The following is a 17,510-nucleotide window of genomic DNA, read 5'->3' as shown; positions in this document are numbered from 1 at the left end:
GAACTTTATTAATCCCTCGGGTGGGTTCCTCTGGGAAATTCGACTTCCAAAAAAAGCACAGCAACGACCGAAGTTACAGTTACAGAACTGTTATATATATATATATATATATATATATATACACACACACACACACACACACACACACACACACACACACACACACACACACACACACACACACACACACACATATATAAATACAGAGACAAATATAAATAAAATATACAAAGGGGATAAATAGAATAAATAGGAATAAAAAATAAAAATACAAGTGAATTGCACATTTCAAGTATTGAGTCTATTGCACTGTTGACTATTTACAAAAAGTATTGCACAAGGTATTGTACAGTGAGGTGCAGAGGCACTACAGCTTAGTTGTTCCCCCCTCCTTTGTCCTCCTGTTTCCCCTCCCTCTCCCCTCCAGAGAGGAGTTAAACAGTCTGATGGCGTGTGGGACAAAGGAGTTTTTAAGTCTGTTAGTTCTTGTCTTGGGGAGAAGCAACCTGTCACTGAACAGACTCTTCTGATTGTTTATGGCCGTGTGCAGAGGATGCCCAGCATTGTCCATAATGTCCATCAGTTTCTTTAATGTCCTTTTCTCTGCCACTGTCACCAGAGTGTCCAGCTTCATGCCGACCACAGAGCTAGCCCTCCTGATCAGTTTCTCCAGCCTGGATGAGTCCCTCTTTGCTGTGCTGCTCCCCCAGCACACCACAGCATAGAAAAGTACTCCAGCAACCACTGACTGGTAAAACATCCTCAGGAGCTTCCTGCAGATGTTAAAAGATCTCAGCCTCCTGAGGAAGTACAGTCGGCTTTGGGCTTTTTTATACAGGTGCTCTGTGTTGCATGACCAGTCCAGTTTATTGTCCACCCACAGCCCGAGGTACTTGTACTTGTTGACCACCTCCACCCCCTCTATCTGAACTGGCAGTGGACCTTCTCTGGACCTCCCGAAGTCCACAACCAGTTCCTTAGATATTTAGTCACATTCCAGTTTCCAGTTTTACAAACACCCACGATTTTCTTCAGTTGCCTGTATGTTGAGAGGAGCTTCACTCAGCATGGAAAAACCTGTTTGAACCGAGGGCCTCCAGAGTAAGTGAGAGGTGTGTATTCTGCCTGAACCTGCTCAGGCAGTTGTCCAGACTCGCAAATTAAATGAAGCCTAAAACTAGCAGCTCCTCTGGAGAGATGCTGTAAGGTGAGTTCTTCCTACCCCATTGTTTTTTTCTGTAATGTGAGCAATAGTTAAACAACTGCCAACATTATTGTAGTCATGCTGATACATTTGTACTCTTAGACACAATGTGTGAAAATGACTGTACACTACTGTCTTATATGTGTGTGGTGTATAAACGTTCATAATCTAAAAATGTTGCAACCATGTTATTGACCAACAGAAGGAGCTGTTGCTGGATGGAAAGGTGTGAGTGTAAGCTTATAAGATTTACAGTGATACACACATGGTTACTAGTTAAACCCTCTTTCCAGTAAATAAGCGATAATATGAGGGAGAGCAATATTCATAGTTTCTATGGGAATTTAGTGTAATATGAGCATTTACAGCGTATATTTGTATAATTGCATGACAAATGTATTATTATTTGTATAGATAGACTAAAATGTGAAAGTAAAACTACAACAAAGACTGTTACAGATTACACTCACTAATTGGCTATATACTTGAGGTAATTATACAATAAATGCCAAGAAAATACTATATAATATAATATTAATATAATATAAAATATTCCATTACTAGTAAAGGTCCAGCTTTCATTTTTGTGTCTCTCTGTCAATAACATTTAAGCAGTAGTAATGCTCCTTCTGATTCTCATTCTCATTTATGGGAGCTTTAAATTACTCTCTGTGAGTTATGCAGGTTTGGCTGCATTAATGTTAACATCTGTTAGGGGAAATTAAAGTAACAAAATTCTAGGGGGGAAAAGAAAACTGTTTTCCTCACATGAAAGTTGTCTAAGAGAAGGATTTGCATTTAAACTGTTGAGAATAATCAAAACCTTAGACTGGATGACATATTCTAAATAATATTAGACAATATTTTAGTACTTTTTTTAATATAGTAGGTTTTTTTTTTTGCATATACTAAAATCTAAGAAAATTATAAGAAGAAAGAGGAAGATGTCAAATGGTTGAATGACAATAAAGCTGAGTCTGTTATCTATTTCTAACTAAAGCTTTTCATAATACATCATTTGTATATTTGTAGTATTTCTCCATTATTAAGTACCAAACATCAAGCTGAGGTTTCTGTTCTTTAGATTTGAAGAAAATTAAATATCAACATAACCAGACGCACAGAGTAAACCATTGAATGTGTGCTGTTTGTTCTGTGTGACATTGAGATGGCATCATTTTTCTATTGAGTGTGTAGGGGACCTTAACATTTTCTTTTTCTCTGTCTTACTGTAAAATTAAGACTAAAATTAAGTTCCGAGGCAACATGAAGGTGACTCCATCATTTAGTAGTGAACATATTCGCCTTACATGCAAAAGATTCCTGCTTTTAGAATGAGAGAAGACATAAACCCAGCCTTAGGGGGTCACGAGCCCAGGTAATCATTTATGTGCCAGAAGGGGCATCCAATGTGAAATCTGTGCCAAATCAGATATGCATATCCATCGCTTGTGGTCGCCTCTTGGGGATGAGCCAGCAGGTGAAAATACCTCCAACATATAAATCCAATTTATTCAGTAGTGATTAGTAGTGATGTAATTTGTTGTGATCTTCTCTGTTCTGTTTATATTTATATACTATACCATATTATCTCATCTTTTTATCACTAATATTTTGGATAGGATAATATTGCCACATGTAACTAACTGCACAATTTTCCATTTTAAACCCTATATATTATTATTTAGAAAATTTTAAAAATTGCATTAAGGTTTTGAAACATTAAATATTCCATGTTTCTTTAAAGTTATCTACAGTAATAAAACATAATAATAATAATGTTTTAGAAAGATTCATTTAAAGACTGTTCCAGTGTTTTTATATAAAGCCACGGAGTCTTTTATGTAAATGCCCTTTATATATTTCCTACCTTTGACATATTTCTGCGAGTGTATGTACTGCCAGACTGGTTTTTCGGACAAGAGTTTCCAATCAGCGTTCAGGGATTTTGTGGGCGGGGCCTGCGGTGAAGTCACTACCCCCCCCCCCCCCCTCCAAAACCTTGTTGATTGACGCGCACCAATGGCTCCTCCTTGAAAGTCTTTTTTTCCCTCCCCCTTCGTTTTCCAGTGTAGTGCGTTGATTTCATACCAAAGTCATACTTAACATTCCACTTATACTGTCAAACCTCTGAGAAATATTAAGGAAAACAACAGCGCGCCAAAATATAACAAAGTTACTGAATTGATCAGTTTCCCCCACTGAGGAGAATAAGCTGACTGCAAGAATAAAAAGGTAAGTCTTCCACAAATGTTCCCTCTTTCTGTCCACAGCCTTTTTTCTGGGGAGTTTTTTCATGCCGCTTGTCTCGGTGAAGTTTTCAGATCATTGTCATTTTTTACATTTTTCCGCGGAGCTCCCTGCGTTGGGAGGGAAGAAAACATTTGCAGTTTGATACTCTATTGTGTTTGACTTTCCCAGTGTGCATGGATATCTTTGACAGCCTATGTGCAATCATATTTCCACCGGTAGCCCGCTCATTGGCACATACTTTTACCTAAAAGAAAAAAAAAGAAAAGAAAAAGGTTTTCTCGTTTGACAGAAGGAAATGGGAAAAACATGTTTGTTTTCTGTCCCGGACAGTTCATACCTGGATCCAACTCTTCCAGCCTTGCTCCTCAAGAAGAATCCAACAGTTTTACAGACAAGCACGGAGAGAGACGATTTGGACGAAAACGTTTTAGAGGAATACACAACATCAGCGTGATTTGGACCTCTGCATCACTAAGGTAAGACAGCTTCTTGATTAGGAAGCGAGGTTAAATAAATTCTGGAGGTCTTGTTGATGCTTCCTACATGGAATTACAAATACAGAGTAGTTTTCTTGATAACGCCTAAACAAACCAAGATTATCTCATATAAAAGTGTGTGTGTGTCAGCTCAGCTACGTCTGCTTTCGCTTTAGCTCTTGCCGGGCAGACTGTGAACAACATTGCAGTATGTTAATACATTTTTAAGACTAAATTTAAATCAAGCATTTTTTTTCATCAAAACACTCACAAATTAATATGAATGATTTTTAAATGGTTTGCAATGAATCAAAGTTTTAGATTAGAAAACCAAAGCTTTTTTTTTCACTCACATCTGGAATTACACCTTAAATCTAAATTTATTTATGTACATGCATATTGAGGTGTACAAGACTATGCAGTGTAAACCACAGAATAAAAGTTGTTATAGAAAGTAACTATCTGTCTAATTATGTAGTTCTTTGTTCTTGACTTTTTCAAACGTGGCATGTGATGATACACTGCAAAGTCCTTCTAAGTACATAATTCATAGGTGAAGATTTGAGATGCATGGATACGTAGCGAGCTAATTGTATAATTATATGAGTGCCACCTCAGGCTACACCTGCTATACAACTGTGTGTGGTTAGTAGAGACCTAGGCGAAAATAATATGTGTCCGTTTTGACAGAGCCAAACGTTGGCACCTCCTTTATCCTAAGTTTGCGCGGTCATATGAACTGCACAGTTAAATCACTGACAGTCAACACGTTTGACTCAACGGCAGAATGCGGTCTGTCAGGTTGGTCGCTGTTAGCAGAATAACCTGTTAACGTCTGTTACTGTTTCCTCTCCAACATTTCCTAAAATTCAAGGCAGAAGGAAAGCCTTTCTCTTTTTTTTTTCTTTCACATCATTGTCTTTCATAAACACAGTTGTAAATTAAAGTATGACATTGATTTGGTGTAGCCCTTTAAGCCCGCTCTAAAGCCTTTTAAAGCAGAAGGATAATCGGCTATCAAATAGGGTGTCTCTTTTCTTGCTGTCACGTTAGGTCATGGTTGAGAAGCCAGATCTCCAGTTTGGGGCCTGCTTAAGACCTACATGTGGAAATGTTCTGAAATGAAACACCAACATGAACAACCAAACAATGTGCCCTTGGTAAATGAGACACGCCAAGATGCCTAATAATAGATTTTGATGCTGATGGGTAAATCTGGAGAGGATTAAGCATTCTGCTGTTCCGTCAGATTCTCTTTCATTGTTTTCATGCAGCCTGAATACATCAGGCCTCCCACTGTACAATGTGGTCTTTTTTTTTCCTTGAACATACTTTATATTTCTTAGCAATTGCGGATTCAGCATTTACACTTTGTACTTGTGTAGGAGTTAAATTAAGGGAAAGTTTTATAGCTTTACCATGTCACGGAGGTCAATTAGATTACTTGTGGTAGTATCCCCTAAAAGTGGCTGTTTTCTCTCCTTTTTTCATCCCCAGCTGTGTTCCTTCGGGCTGTTTATTAGAGGGAAGAGTTAATGAGCATGTGTTCTCTTCATTAGGGTAACAAATCAATCCCCTTATGTTTTTGATTTTTCTTTTTAAATATGCTTAATCAGAAACTGTAGCTACTATAGGTATTTCAAATTATTTGTGGTGTAGGGCTAATTCCAGTGGTGAAGTGCATCCTGTGTTTGCGCTGCAGAGAGTTTACTTTGGATGCAGGTCTGTTGACCGTTTGTCAGTAGCAGCTTCACCCGTTTGTGTCAAACCCACAGAAGACCAGCTAATGAGCTTTTGCCCATTTGTGCAGACATTGGTCGCTTTTTAGCACCAGTTTCAGAAGTTCTCGTCCAAATGGTGGACACTTTTGCCTCTGTCAACCCAGACCTGAACAAATACCACTTATGTCTGTGCGGTGAGGACGCAAAGAGAAAAGCCTGCAGCTCTCAGCAGAAAGGCATTAATGATGATCTGGATTACAATATGCAGTTTGACACTGTCAGCTAGTAACGGCTGGACTGAGCTACTTGTTGGAGTCATAGAGCCAAAAAAGAAAGTGTCAAAATAGAATTCACTTTGAAAGTCCTCAGTAATGCAATTTATCAACATTTTATTCACATTAATTCACTGCACATGTTTACATATCCTCCAAACCATGAGGTTTGAACAGATAAGCTTTCTGGCCTCCTCTTCAGACCACTGAGGGGAGGAGCTGGGGAGTGGCTGAGAACAGAATACTCTTTGTGTCAGATGTCCCCAAGTTGCTAAAGGTTTTAGTTGTTCTTCCTCTGGCAACCAAGAGTTAGCAATGTTCCACATTTCTTTACTCGAAAGAAGAAGTACTCAGAAAGAAATGTTATTTGTGACAATGTCTGTCTCCTCTCCAGCCTCCATTATAAATAACAGGAGGCTTACTCCTGCACTGCTTCATAAAGTGTGTGTGTGTGTGTGTGTGTGTGTGTGTGTGTGTGTGTGTGTGTGTGTGTGTGTGTGTGTGTGTGTGTGTGTGTGTGTGTGTGTGTGTGTGTGTGTGTGTGTGTGTGTGTGTGTGGCCTGTGTCGCACTGGAGCTCCAGTGACCCAAGGGCACTCATGTGAAACTCCTTTAATCCCTCTGCTCAGTGTTTTGGGTTGGGGGATGATCTCCCTCTGCAGCACAGTTCATTTTTGTTGCTCCTAATATAAAACATCACAGGTGTAGTCGTTTTTAGGCTGATTAAACTTTTGTCTTCAACAGAAGAACAAGTTTAACCTTTGGGTGTGCTTTTTATGTAAGATTGGAGTTTTTTTTTCCCTTGTGATACAGCTCGTATACAGCTCTGATCACAGCCGTGGCTGCTTTTAAATGCCTTGTGCCACGATTTATACGGTTGCATGAATTATTGGCTGGTGCATTCTGCTGCAAAGTTATGCATGTCTTAAAGGTTTCACAGATTATGGCTTTAAACCGCTCCTCTCACCACAAAATGACCAATTCAGGCTAGAATGGCTTCTCTGCTACGTTCCCCAGAAAATTTCCGATTAAAATGCTGATTCAGGCTGTAAAGAAGAAAAAAAAAAAAGCTCTCTGGCTTTCTGGCCCTGCTTTGTGTCAGTCTTTCCCTTTTCAGCTGGATTAGGCTTAAATCTCTGAACGTGTCACAGTTCAAGGTAGACCAAATAGCCAGCAGCATCCAGTGTTAAAATAGAACAACAAATGAATGAATCGGGCCTTATGTTCATGCTGTGCCTTGACGTGTGATACTCATTTATCCGCCTTAGACTCTGTGACTCATAGGAAACCAGCCACCTCTTTTTGCCTCCATGCAGCATGTTAGTCGGTTTCCATGCTATGTGAAATGATTAAAAGAAAGCAATAAATAATAGTCATTTCTCTTCATTTTCATGGTGTAAATAATCGAGGAATGTGTGCCAGACACTTCCAGCTCAGATCGCTTTCTTTTCTGCGTGCAAGACGTTATTCTGAGCCTTATTTTTTTCCTCGGGCAGGCAGCTGGTATCAAACTGCAAATGTCTGACTTGACAGAGTGTGCATGTGGTACGTGTGTGTTCATGTGTTTGTCTTAGCTTTTCCCTCTGCCTTTCTTTCTGTCTCTTGCCGTGTGAGCTGTTGGCCGTCCAGCCCTCCTCTCACTCTCAGCTCTGATTGTTTCCTGAGTGCCTTGCCAGATAGGAAGTAGGAGGAAGTTATTGGAGGAGCTGGAGAGAATTTATTAGGGCCAAACACAGACACAGAAGGGAGAGGGGAAGGTGGTGACTGATTTTTTTTTTTTTTTTTCATTTTTTTTTGGAAGATGGGCTCGTGCTTTCATGAGTCTTAAAAAGGCAGTGGTGCCTTCAGCAAACGCAGAGAGCACACAGCTTGACACTTGTGCCAGCTCATCACCTTAGATTTATCTCCTAAATGAAGGCGCTGCAGTTAAACATGTGCATATGTGTGTTCTGTGTAAGGAGGAATAAGGCCATGTTTCTAGCTCTTGTCAGAGAGCAGCTTTCCTGGCCCGGAACCTAAAATGTTTTCTTTATCTGTAATCTGACCTTAGAGAGCAGCTGCTCCTTCTGCCGCCAAGACCTGTTGTTTCCCCTGTTAAATGTGTGTGTGTGTTTGTCAGACTGTTGGTGTGTGTGGTGGGGGTCTCACTTTGAACGAGAGCACTGACCCTACAGCTGTGAGCACCCTTCAACCTTAACAAGATGTGTGCTTCTCTAATGTGGAGGAGTTTGGGTCTGTGATTTGTAACTGTGTATACACGAGACTTTAAGTTCAGTGGAGGTGTGTTTTACTCCCAGCTAAGCGGGGGGGCTTATGTCTGCCAGTAGGGGCCTGTTCTTTGCCAACAAGTGTCCCAACTCTTACAACAACTAAACAAAGACTTCATTTATAACGACAGGAACAAATCTTGTAGTGTACAGATGGAAGAATATACAATCCGACTGTGAGCAATGACAGAGAGACATACAAACACAACAGGCTTGATGGATCAACAGTGGAAGAGACAGATTTGAAGGAAATCTGTTAACAATCTGCTTTGGGACATGAGTCAGTAGAACTGAGTCATGGGGTGTACAGAGATGTGAACAGATGAAGGAAGCTGATCCTTTCATGGTGCTTTGTTTGGGCTTTATCCGAAAAAATAAATAAATAATACAAACGATATGCACTACCCCAAGTGGCCAAATGAATCAGATGTACTGACATTACAGCCGAAATAGCGTTTTGCATCCTGGTATTCAGCTAGTGAGGTTTATAAATAACTTCATTCTATAAAAAATTATGGCTGACACACTGAAACAAAATCCTAAAGCAAATGCGCGTGTTGCATTACATACACCTTCATTTTGATAGGGCATGTAGAATTTTTTGTTTAAAAAATAAAAGGAAAACATCTGTAAAGATATATTGCAAATATATCTAATGGCTGTGTCAGATATCTTGTTTATAACCTTGGCTCCAATGTGTCTTCTACTGTTTCAGTCCTGTGGACCAGGTTCAACTTTTTAATAGTTGCTGTTAAAGGCTTAAATATCACAATGGCAAAAAAAAAAAGGATGATTTCTGTACCAACGTATTAGAGATCACAGAATTCATGTTATATTTACTTCAGGTGTTTTTAAAATTTTAAATGAGTTACATTTACAAGATTGTGTTTTCTACCTTAAATTCAGAGTAGGAGTAACCAGAGTAGTTGATGGTTTTATTATTAAAGCTTCTAGTGTATTACTATGATCCATCCTGTCTGGTCTTTACTGCTTAAAAAAAAAGCAGTAAAGAAATTAAGAATTTATTTTTATAACATTTTTTTTTTCAATTTTCAACAGAAAATGTACTTGCTGCATTGACTTCATTCTCCATCTAAGCCTTGTTACTGGCGTTTTACACAGCCAGAAACTGCAAGAAAAATAAATGTATTAATTAAAAGTGATGAATTTGTCAACAGTTCTCATGACAATTTTTTTTTTCACGGAGTGTGCAAATAACTCATAAACAGAGAAGTTCAGTGGAACCAAAACGGATTCAAATGGAGTCAAACATTATGCTCGTCACATCGACAGCAGAAAGTTGAGGGAAAATTTCTTCCTGCTCTGCTAAACCATGACATGCTCCCTCGGATTTAACAAGTACTGTCATTGTGAAATGGGCACTTGTAATTGGTCGGGAGGGCATTTAGTTTCATTTTTATTGAAATAATTATTTTGAAAATAGAAAATAAAACCTAGTAAAATACTTATCATGGGCTGTCAGGATGGGTCCATTGTTGAAGTCGGTGGGCCCAGGACTCTTAGGCTGACCCACAATGCTGTAGACTGTTTAGAAAAGATGCGTATAGCCCTCTGTCACATCCCTAACTTTAGCAGAAAACAAAGAAGAAGAAAAAAGATTTGGCTCCTGTACTGCTGTGAAGAAGGGTTGGCTAGTCAGACCAAAATATTTTTTTGTATATGGCTATAAACAAGTAATTTCCATGACTGAATGTTAGCATAGGGGTCTATGGAGTCTGATGATCTTTAGGAGCCAGCCTCAAGTGGCCGTTAGAAGAACTGAAGCTGTTGGCTTCATTTTTTTTAAGTTGTGGTTTTGTTTTTTGGGAGGCCTTTCTGTGACACGTGTAACCTGGGCGTTGAAATAATAGTTTCCCTTATTGCTATACAGCAGAAGCTTAAAGCTTAACTTTGCACTTGTAAGCTATTGGACACATACTGTGCCCTTCTGGTACTTACACTGCTGTCCTAGCTCAGTGGGCTCACATGGCTCTCACGGTGGGATGTTTAGTCTCTGCTAAAATGTATTACTATGATCCATCCTGTCTGGTCTTAAACGTCTTCGAGGTTCGACAGATGTTCTTTTCCCACCGCTGGACTCGAGAGGAGATGTTGCCGTCAGGCCATAAAAATCAGACATGACAGAGAAAGTTTGACTCAAGGTCTTGCCTCACTGTAGTCTTGGAATTCCGCTGCGTAAGTAGAAACCCATCTGGTTGGTCCATTTGAGAGACCCAAGATGATATCATGTTCAGTGGAAGATAAATTTGAGGAATAACAGACAACAAATAAAAATGTGTCAGCTCTGCCTTTTCTGTTTGACTAAATGTTATCCTACCAACTGCTGAATGCCAAGACACCTATTTCGTTTTTACTGAAAGAAACAGAATCTGTTTTCCGGCCTGTAGGTGTTTGTAAGTGATTTCCTCCATTCTGTGTGACTTATGGATTCCCTTTCCTGATTAAGGCTATGTTGACAACTTTCCTCAAGCAAGCCAGCTGAGAGTGACTCAGTAGAATTTCTGGAATTCATTGGTACATTTTACCACACATAGCCCTCTCTCAGAAGAAGCAGTGCCAACAAACTCCGGTCAGTTCGTAGATGGAGCCGGAGCAGAGATAAGCCGATTGCTGAAAACAGAATGTAATGTGATCGCTGGGTACAGGACTGGGAAAATGGGTAGAGGGATTCTGGTGCATGAATGGTGCTGTTTCAGTGACTGTGCGAGCCACATAGCTTTGCAGTGTTATTTACATTCCTGCTGCACATTGGAATTCTGTAGCATGTTGGTCTCAGAGTCCCATGGCCTGACTCCCAGACAGAGGGAGGGGAGGTGTGTCCCTGATTTTTATGTAAAATGTGAGAGCAGTGTGTCATCCAACCAGGGCACATTTTAAAAAAAAGTGTTTCCATCTGGCAAAAGATCTAAAAGTCTTACACACAGTTTTGTACATGGGAGCTGCTGGTTATTATCAGTATCAGTTCCATAACAGTTTCTCAATTGTGCTATAAAATGTCAGCAAATTAAATGAGCCAAAGTGTGTCACAATTGTCTAAGCTGAATGGAAAAGAAACAGAAATCACCCTTATAAGATTTATATTTCATACTATGGTTTACTCATGAAAGTGACCACTGTCTCATTTTTGTCTCACACAATACAATTGATTCATTCTTAAGTAAAATGTTAATTAGGCCATGATATTAAAATGGCAAGCTTGCCACCCAAATAGCTCTGACCTATTATCGATGTAGGACCTTTTGATGATAGTCCTGCAGTTACTGGTACTAGGACAGAAGTAGGTGATCCTTTAGGACATGTGGGGTGCAAGTGGTACCTCCATGGATCGGGCTTGTGTAACATGCAGATGCTTACTGGATTGGGATCTGGGAATTTAGAGGCCTGGTAAAAGGCATGAGCACTTTATTGCTTTCCTTGAGCTGCTCCTGCCACACTGCAAGGTGCGTTCTCCTGCTAGAGGAGGCTGCTGTTGTTGGGAGTGCCATTTCAGTTAAGGCTGTGTTTGGTATGCAAAACCAGAATGATGTCATTCACTTTAATTTGTATTTAATTTCAAGCCCAAAACATTAAGGATATTCCTTTTTAAATCTCATGTAACAGGAAAAAGAACTGTAAATTATTCGAGTAGAGAATGAGGAACTGAGGATTTTCTATCACCTTTGCTTCACAAGTACTTATTGCTCATCGAACATGCTCATTCAGTTAATGCCACTCAACATCAGTCAACTGATTTATTTTTTCTATCAACACTGAGGACTGTTTGTATTTTAATCATTGCAAGTTGTTACTATGCTGTGGAGTTTCTCACCCAAACTGGCTCGAAGGGACATTACAGTGCATTGGTGAGAGATCTTCTAATTGAATCAGTATGTTAATTACAACTGCTTTACTGGTATTTTGGGAGTAAATCATGTTGGACAACTAAATCCCAAACCTCCTCATGCTGACTCATTTAATTGGAGCTCTCTACAAGTATGAAACTAGCTGTTGCGTTTGAGTCCATAAGACTGTCTGTCCAACATTTATCATGATGTCGGGGCCATTGTCCTGACTTAAATCCCGTGACTCCACTCGGAGATGTATTGAAAAATTGCTCCACTGACAATGCCCTCCCTCTAGTCTGAGCTCTGAGCGTCACAAAGTGGGAGCGTGTTCACTGCTGATGTTGCATTCCAGCTGGAACAATCCCACTGTTTTCCAGACTCCAAAGTGGACGCCTAAATTGGACCCCCCTTCCCCCCTCCAAAGTCCCCCCCTAGTCCCCCCCCACCCCCCATACACACCCCTTTTCCCCCTCTGCTCTAAACCTACCATCCAAACCACCCACCCACCACCCACTCCTCCCATACATGCATCCCCTGGTCTCCTGTCCTTATTTGGGTAAAGACGTTCTGAGTGCTCGTTGGAGGGGAGGGAGGGGAGGGTGCTGGGTTGACACAAGGGAGGCAGGAGGAGAAACAGTGAGCACTCGCAGCCCTTTCTTAATAAGGACATGTCTGGAATTCAGGCCCCTCTCTTAGTGAAGAGCCTCTCTTTTGCAGCACCTCACTTGAACACGCTCTTGTGAGCACTTGGAGCTCCATTGAGGTCGTCGGATCTGATGTTACATTGAGCGCTGTTTGCGGCTCTTCACTGCTCACAGTGCAGAGGAGGTTCGCAGTGTTTTCTCTGCTATAATTGGAGATAAACAACAGCAGCCACCTCTCCCTCCACGCCTCCCTAACTGTGCCATCAGCCTATGATTACGGTCTCGGCTTTACTGAGCCCGTTACCCCGCAGCACCTGCGCACACATTAATGACATACTTTGAAAGACATCTTCACACCAAGCTATATGACCACCATATGCTATACTTGAGATTGAGATAGACGTGTATTGAAGATTGCATTATTGTTTGTAGAAGTGTACCTTTTGTGCTGGTTTAGTTTTTAATTTGTTCCAATGCGGACAGCGTGACAACAAAGTAAAAATCGCACTGGCGAAACTCTTGTGGTTGTTTCAGTCTGCTTACACATTTTATGGTTTTAGCTTCTAAAATGTAAAGATGTGATGCTAGAATATGCCATGTATTATAGTAGATTGATTATTTTAGGGTTTTGAGATGTTGGTGAAATAAAACATTGCACTTGAAATCATCATATTTTGCTGTTGGAAACCATAACGAGCATTTCCCAATGTCTTAATTTATCTACCCACATGACATTGTAGGCCCAAACTTTTTTTATTGTTGGTTTGTTTTCCACTTCTTGTTTTGTTTCTTTAGCAGTGCAAAATGTAAGAAATCATCACTTTTTAGAAGTTAAAACCAGATTTTTTTCTTTTCTACATAAGTAATTAAATGGCAATTCATAGTTTATGAAATGGTTTTACACAAGTCAGTGCAGGGCTTTCTAATTGTTTACTTGCACACATTTTTGATTCTTATTTATCAGTAAAGTATCACAATTTTGCCCCCCCCCCCCCCACAAATTGGCTGGATAGATTATAATTAAACTAACCCCAACTCTAGCAGTCACTGGGAGCAGTCCAGCCCAGTGATTCGTGAGGACTGAGATCATTTGAGCTGTTGATGAGTGCTCAGTTTCAGTGTTGAGTTTTAACACCGTGACCCTGTCTCAAAGGGTCCACCGTAACCAGGACCCTCTCAGCTAAAATTAGCAGCTTGACTTGTGGATATTTCTCAAACTCTCGCTTTGGTTCAGTGTCAAAATTAATGTTGCATGTTGCTTGTGGTAGAATTTCACTGCAGGAACAGTATTGCCATACTCTATTCACCTTTGATCTTTTGTAATTCCTTTTAAATGATGATGGGAAGGGAATGAAAGCATCACTAATCCTTCGCCTCTGCTTTTCACCATCAGGCATTTTGTTATAGCTACAGTAATTGTAAAGTGTGTGTGTGTTGTTCTACGTACTGATGAAAAGCATGGAAAAAGAAAGCCTAGGAGAGATTCCTGTGCTCATGAATGATGAATTTCATACATTATAGTGTATGTATAGTATTTTTTTTTTTTTACATTTATATTTAAGTTTCTTCTTGTTAAAAGGGAGTTTATTCTCTCTTGTCTCATCAAGTTCCTCGTAGTGTGTTGTACCGTTGTTTCCATTTGTGAAGTTGTAGTTTCTTTACCTTGCAATATAGAGAGGATGTTATAAATGTCTTGGCTGTAAAACTGCCATTACAAACAGGGGTTTTATTCACTATTGTTACTCATTTATATTTTCACCTGAGAATAGAAATGTTATGGGTTGATTTTTATGCTATTATGATATCCTGCATTTCTAAACCTCGTAAAATAATGGTCAGTAATGAAAAAAAGAATTGGCTGGGGTCTGTATTTATCCATTATACTTTATTTTTGTCAGTATCTGCAGAAATGCTGAAGCAGAAACATAAGCATCCTGGGAGGATAATGGTTACCTCATAGACTTCCATTTTAGAAACAATACAATGCTGAAAAGGCAGCTTGAAAAATACTTAAGAGCCATGCCTGCAGTCAGCCATAAGCCAACCACACTGGAACACAGTTCCCAGACCACAAGAATTCTTTGAGGCCAGCGCTGATTAGTGAGGTCTTTAAACTTCGTTTTATGGAATATCTTGAATTCATTTGACCATTTCAGAGACATAAAATCAAGGAAATTATCATAATGATTACGGGTTGCATTGTTTATTCTTGCAAATTTAATGACTGCAATAAAAAAAAAAACGTCAAAGAAGGTAGTGGCTGTATAGATGAACAACATTCCTTTTTCAAGGAGATCTTCTTTGCTCAAGTCAAATGTTTCCAGTTGTGAGGATTTCAAAGAAAAAAGACAAATTTGAGATTTGAGTCAAATTTGAGTTGTCTTAGATTTAACTGAATTGATTGAGTTTTACTAGATATCTCCTCAAGGTTATCTGGTGTCTGTTCATAGAAGGCATCAAGTCAAAATTTATTTTTTTTGAAGCTCAGCAGTGTTGCTTCATAAACTCTAAGAACAATGTAAGACAGTTGTTCACTCCTGACTCATTTGCCTGCTGCTTAGCACATATCACAGCGAGTCCATCAAATTCATGACCTCCGCACAAAAATAAGACAATTTTATGTTGGACATTTTATGTGTGTTGCCAGATAATGCCACATGTCCTGTACCTTTGCTTAATTTGGACATTTAAGTGTAAAGCTGGGACCAGCATGGATGCCATTGTGTAAACAATGGCTTTGATCTAGTAGAAGATCAAACTTCTACTATGGCAACATCTGTAAATTCTACTAGGTGAGGTTTTACTGGAGAAAAAATATATAATAGTAATAATAATTATAATAGTAATAGGAACTGAAGTGAAACATTGTGCTTCACTGATTTGTTTTATATTCTTTTTTGGCAACAAATAAGGGTTAAATTATGGATTTGGCAAAACAGACAATACTTTTTCAATGAGCGTTTCCAAATAACGCTGGACTAACGATAAACTGTTTCTACATTTCCTCAGACCCTTTAACTTGCTGTTTGGGTGAAAAACACTGTTTGTTGGGTTGTGATCTGGTGATGATCATAAAAATTGCGATCAGTATGGGACTTGTAAAAATGTTTATGCAACTGTATTCAACAGATCACCTACAGATCCTTTGATACCGGGGCTCAGGGTTGGGCCCAGGTGGAGCCGCCACAATTGCGTCCAACGAGTGGAGTGCCAACGGTAGCCCAGAAGATGGGCTGGACGGGGACAATGAAGACAAGACCATGGACGGGGATGCCGAGGGTGTGTGGTCCCCAGACATTGAGCAGAGCTTCCAGGAGGCCCTCGCCATCTACCCTCCCTGTGGAAGGAGGAAAATCATCTTGTCAGATGAGGGAAAGATGTATGGTGAGTTCACTGGATAACTGCCAGAGTAACAAAAGAACAACAATTACATGGAAATCCACTCCATAATGAATGCACGAAAATGAGAAAAACATTCATTCCACAGAGACTTGTGGCTAAAAGAAAACAAACACTGGTAATACTTTCCTGAAAAGAAATGAGAAAAATACTTTTCTTCTTTTTGCGCTCAAAACTTTGCTACAGAATGTTTTCTTTCCACTCAGAGCTCTCTTTAACAAGTCTGTACCTGTTGTGCTGTGACCCAGGGGCAGGTTCTTCCAGTCATACCAGCACTCTCAGAGCTGGTTATTGCTGTCCTGAGAGCAAATCGGCTGCTCTCCCATTGATTTACACCTGTCTTTTTCTTCAGAGTGTTTTTATTGCTTTGGTTTTTTTTTTTCCCCTCCTACTATTTCACAACCTGTCCTTCTCGACATTATGTTGTTAGACACACAACCTCTTTGTCTTCTTTTTATCTCTGAACAACATCTTATATACTTTTTTTTTTTCTTAAACACACTGGTATCACTGGGAGAATTTTGCCTTTAGGTAACCGGTTAAAGCTGGTTTTCAGGAGAACTGTTGCGTTTGATGCAGGATGGCTCAGTTAAATTAGCAATAATTAGCCCAGCATGAATCGAGACTCAGAACAAAAACATCACATTGGCCTGCTGTTCTGCCGAAGAGTTTAAACATCCATATGGTTTCGGAATAGTTGCGCTGTTTCCTGCAGCGTGTCCATTAAATTGCAGGTGTTGAGCCCCTAATGTCCTGAAACGCTCCAGATGGATATGTTGGCAAGGCCTTCCGTAGACTCACTCGCATGCAGGTGTGGGAAATTTAACACACTTGTCTTTGATTATTTTGATCGTACTCTCCCATTCCTAATGTCGAGACTGTTTTCTTAATGAGATTTTATTATTTTATCTTGGAAATGTAGCTGAAGAGCCATAAATGTTGAATGCGAGAAATCAAGCTGGTTTTTTTACGTTTGTACTTGCTGTGCCCTCTTTTTGATTTTGCTAAGTTGCAGTGATATTTTTTTCAGCATTGTAACTCAGCCCCCTTGTGCTTAGTAAGAATTTCCTGCCCTTTAATTAATGTCCATCAAGGCTCTAAAAGTTTAAACTTATTGTAGCTTCAGTGCAACCATAAAAACCATCAATCATGGCCATCAAAATGTCAGAGGGACTGTGTATCTTAGAAGCATCGGTGTTTGTTTCTTGTGTGGCTTTTATTTGCTTGACGTCAGATGGGATTCTTTTGGCATGATTCAACCAAGATGGAATCTTATCCTCATTTGTTCAGCAGATTCGGATATTCAAGGGCAGGCACATACCTGAGATTACTCAGCCACTGCTGCAGCTTCTGTTGTTACTCTCAACCTGCCTTAAGGAACAAAGTAGTCATGAAATGCGTGGTGGATTAAACGATTACTCAAAACTTAT

At 39.7% G+C, this 17,510-nt stretch overlaps 1 protein-coding gene across 9 annotated transcripts in view; it reads left to right on the top strand.

Moving 5' to 3' along the window:
* Positions 1 to 3,276: 3,276 nt before the first annotated feature.
* Positions 3,277 to 17,510, top strand: part of tead3b (TEA domain family member 3 b) — a 31,267-nt gene continuing 17,033 nt past the window's right edge. For 7 of the 9 annotated variants that reach the window (XM_085353455.1, XM_085353454.1, XM_085353452.1 and 4 more), the window contains exons 1-3: positions 3,277 to 3,439; positions 3,788 to 3,933; positions 15,811 to 16,065. In XM_085353455.1, coding sequence (XP_085209581.1) covers positions 15,942 to 16,065 — 124 coding nt within the window. In that variant the 5' untranslated portion in view covers positions 3,277 to 3,439; positions 3,788 to 3,933; positions 15,811 to 15,941. Of the gene's footprint in view, positions 3,440 to 3,787; positions 3,934 to 15,810; positions 16,066 to 17,510 lie in introns of those variants that run through there. The other 2 variants (XM_085353456.1, XM_085353457.1) reach the window with 1 other exon arrangement.

Source organism: Diplotaxodon limnothrissa, linkage group LG5 (assembly GCF_057381915.1).
Source record: "Diplotaxodon limnothrissa isolate DT_005_m linkage group LG5, D_limnothrissa_male_GT1.1, whole genome shotgun sequence".
Classification (NCBI taxonomy): domain Eukaryota; kingdom Metazoa; phylum Chordata; class Actinopteri; order Cichliformes; family Cichlidae; genus Diplotaxodon; species Diplotaxodon limnothrissa.
The sequence above is the reverse complement of the archived record's forward strand: the minus strand, read 5'-3'. Positions and strand labels throughout refer to the sequence as shown.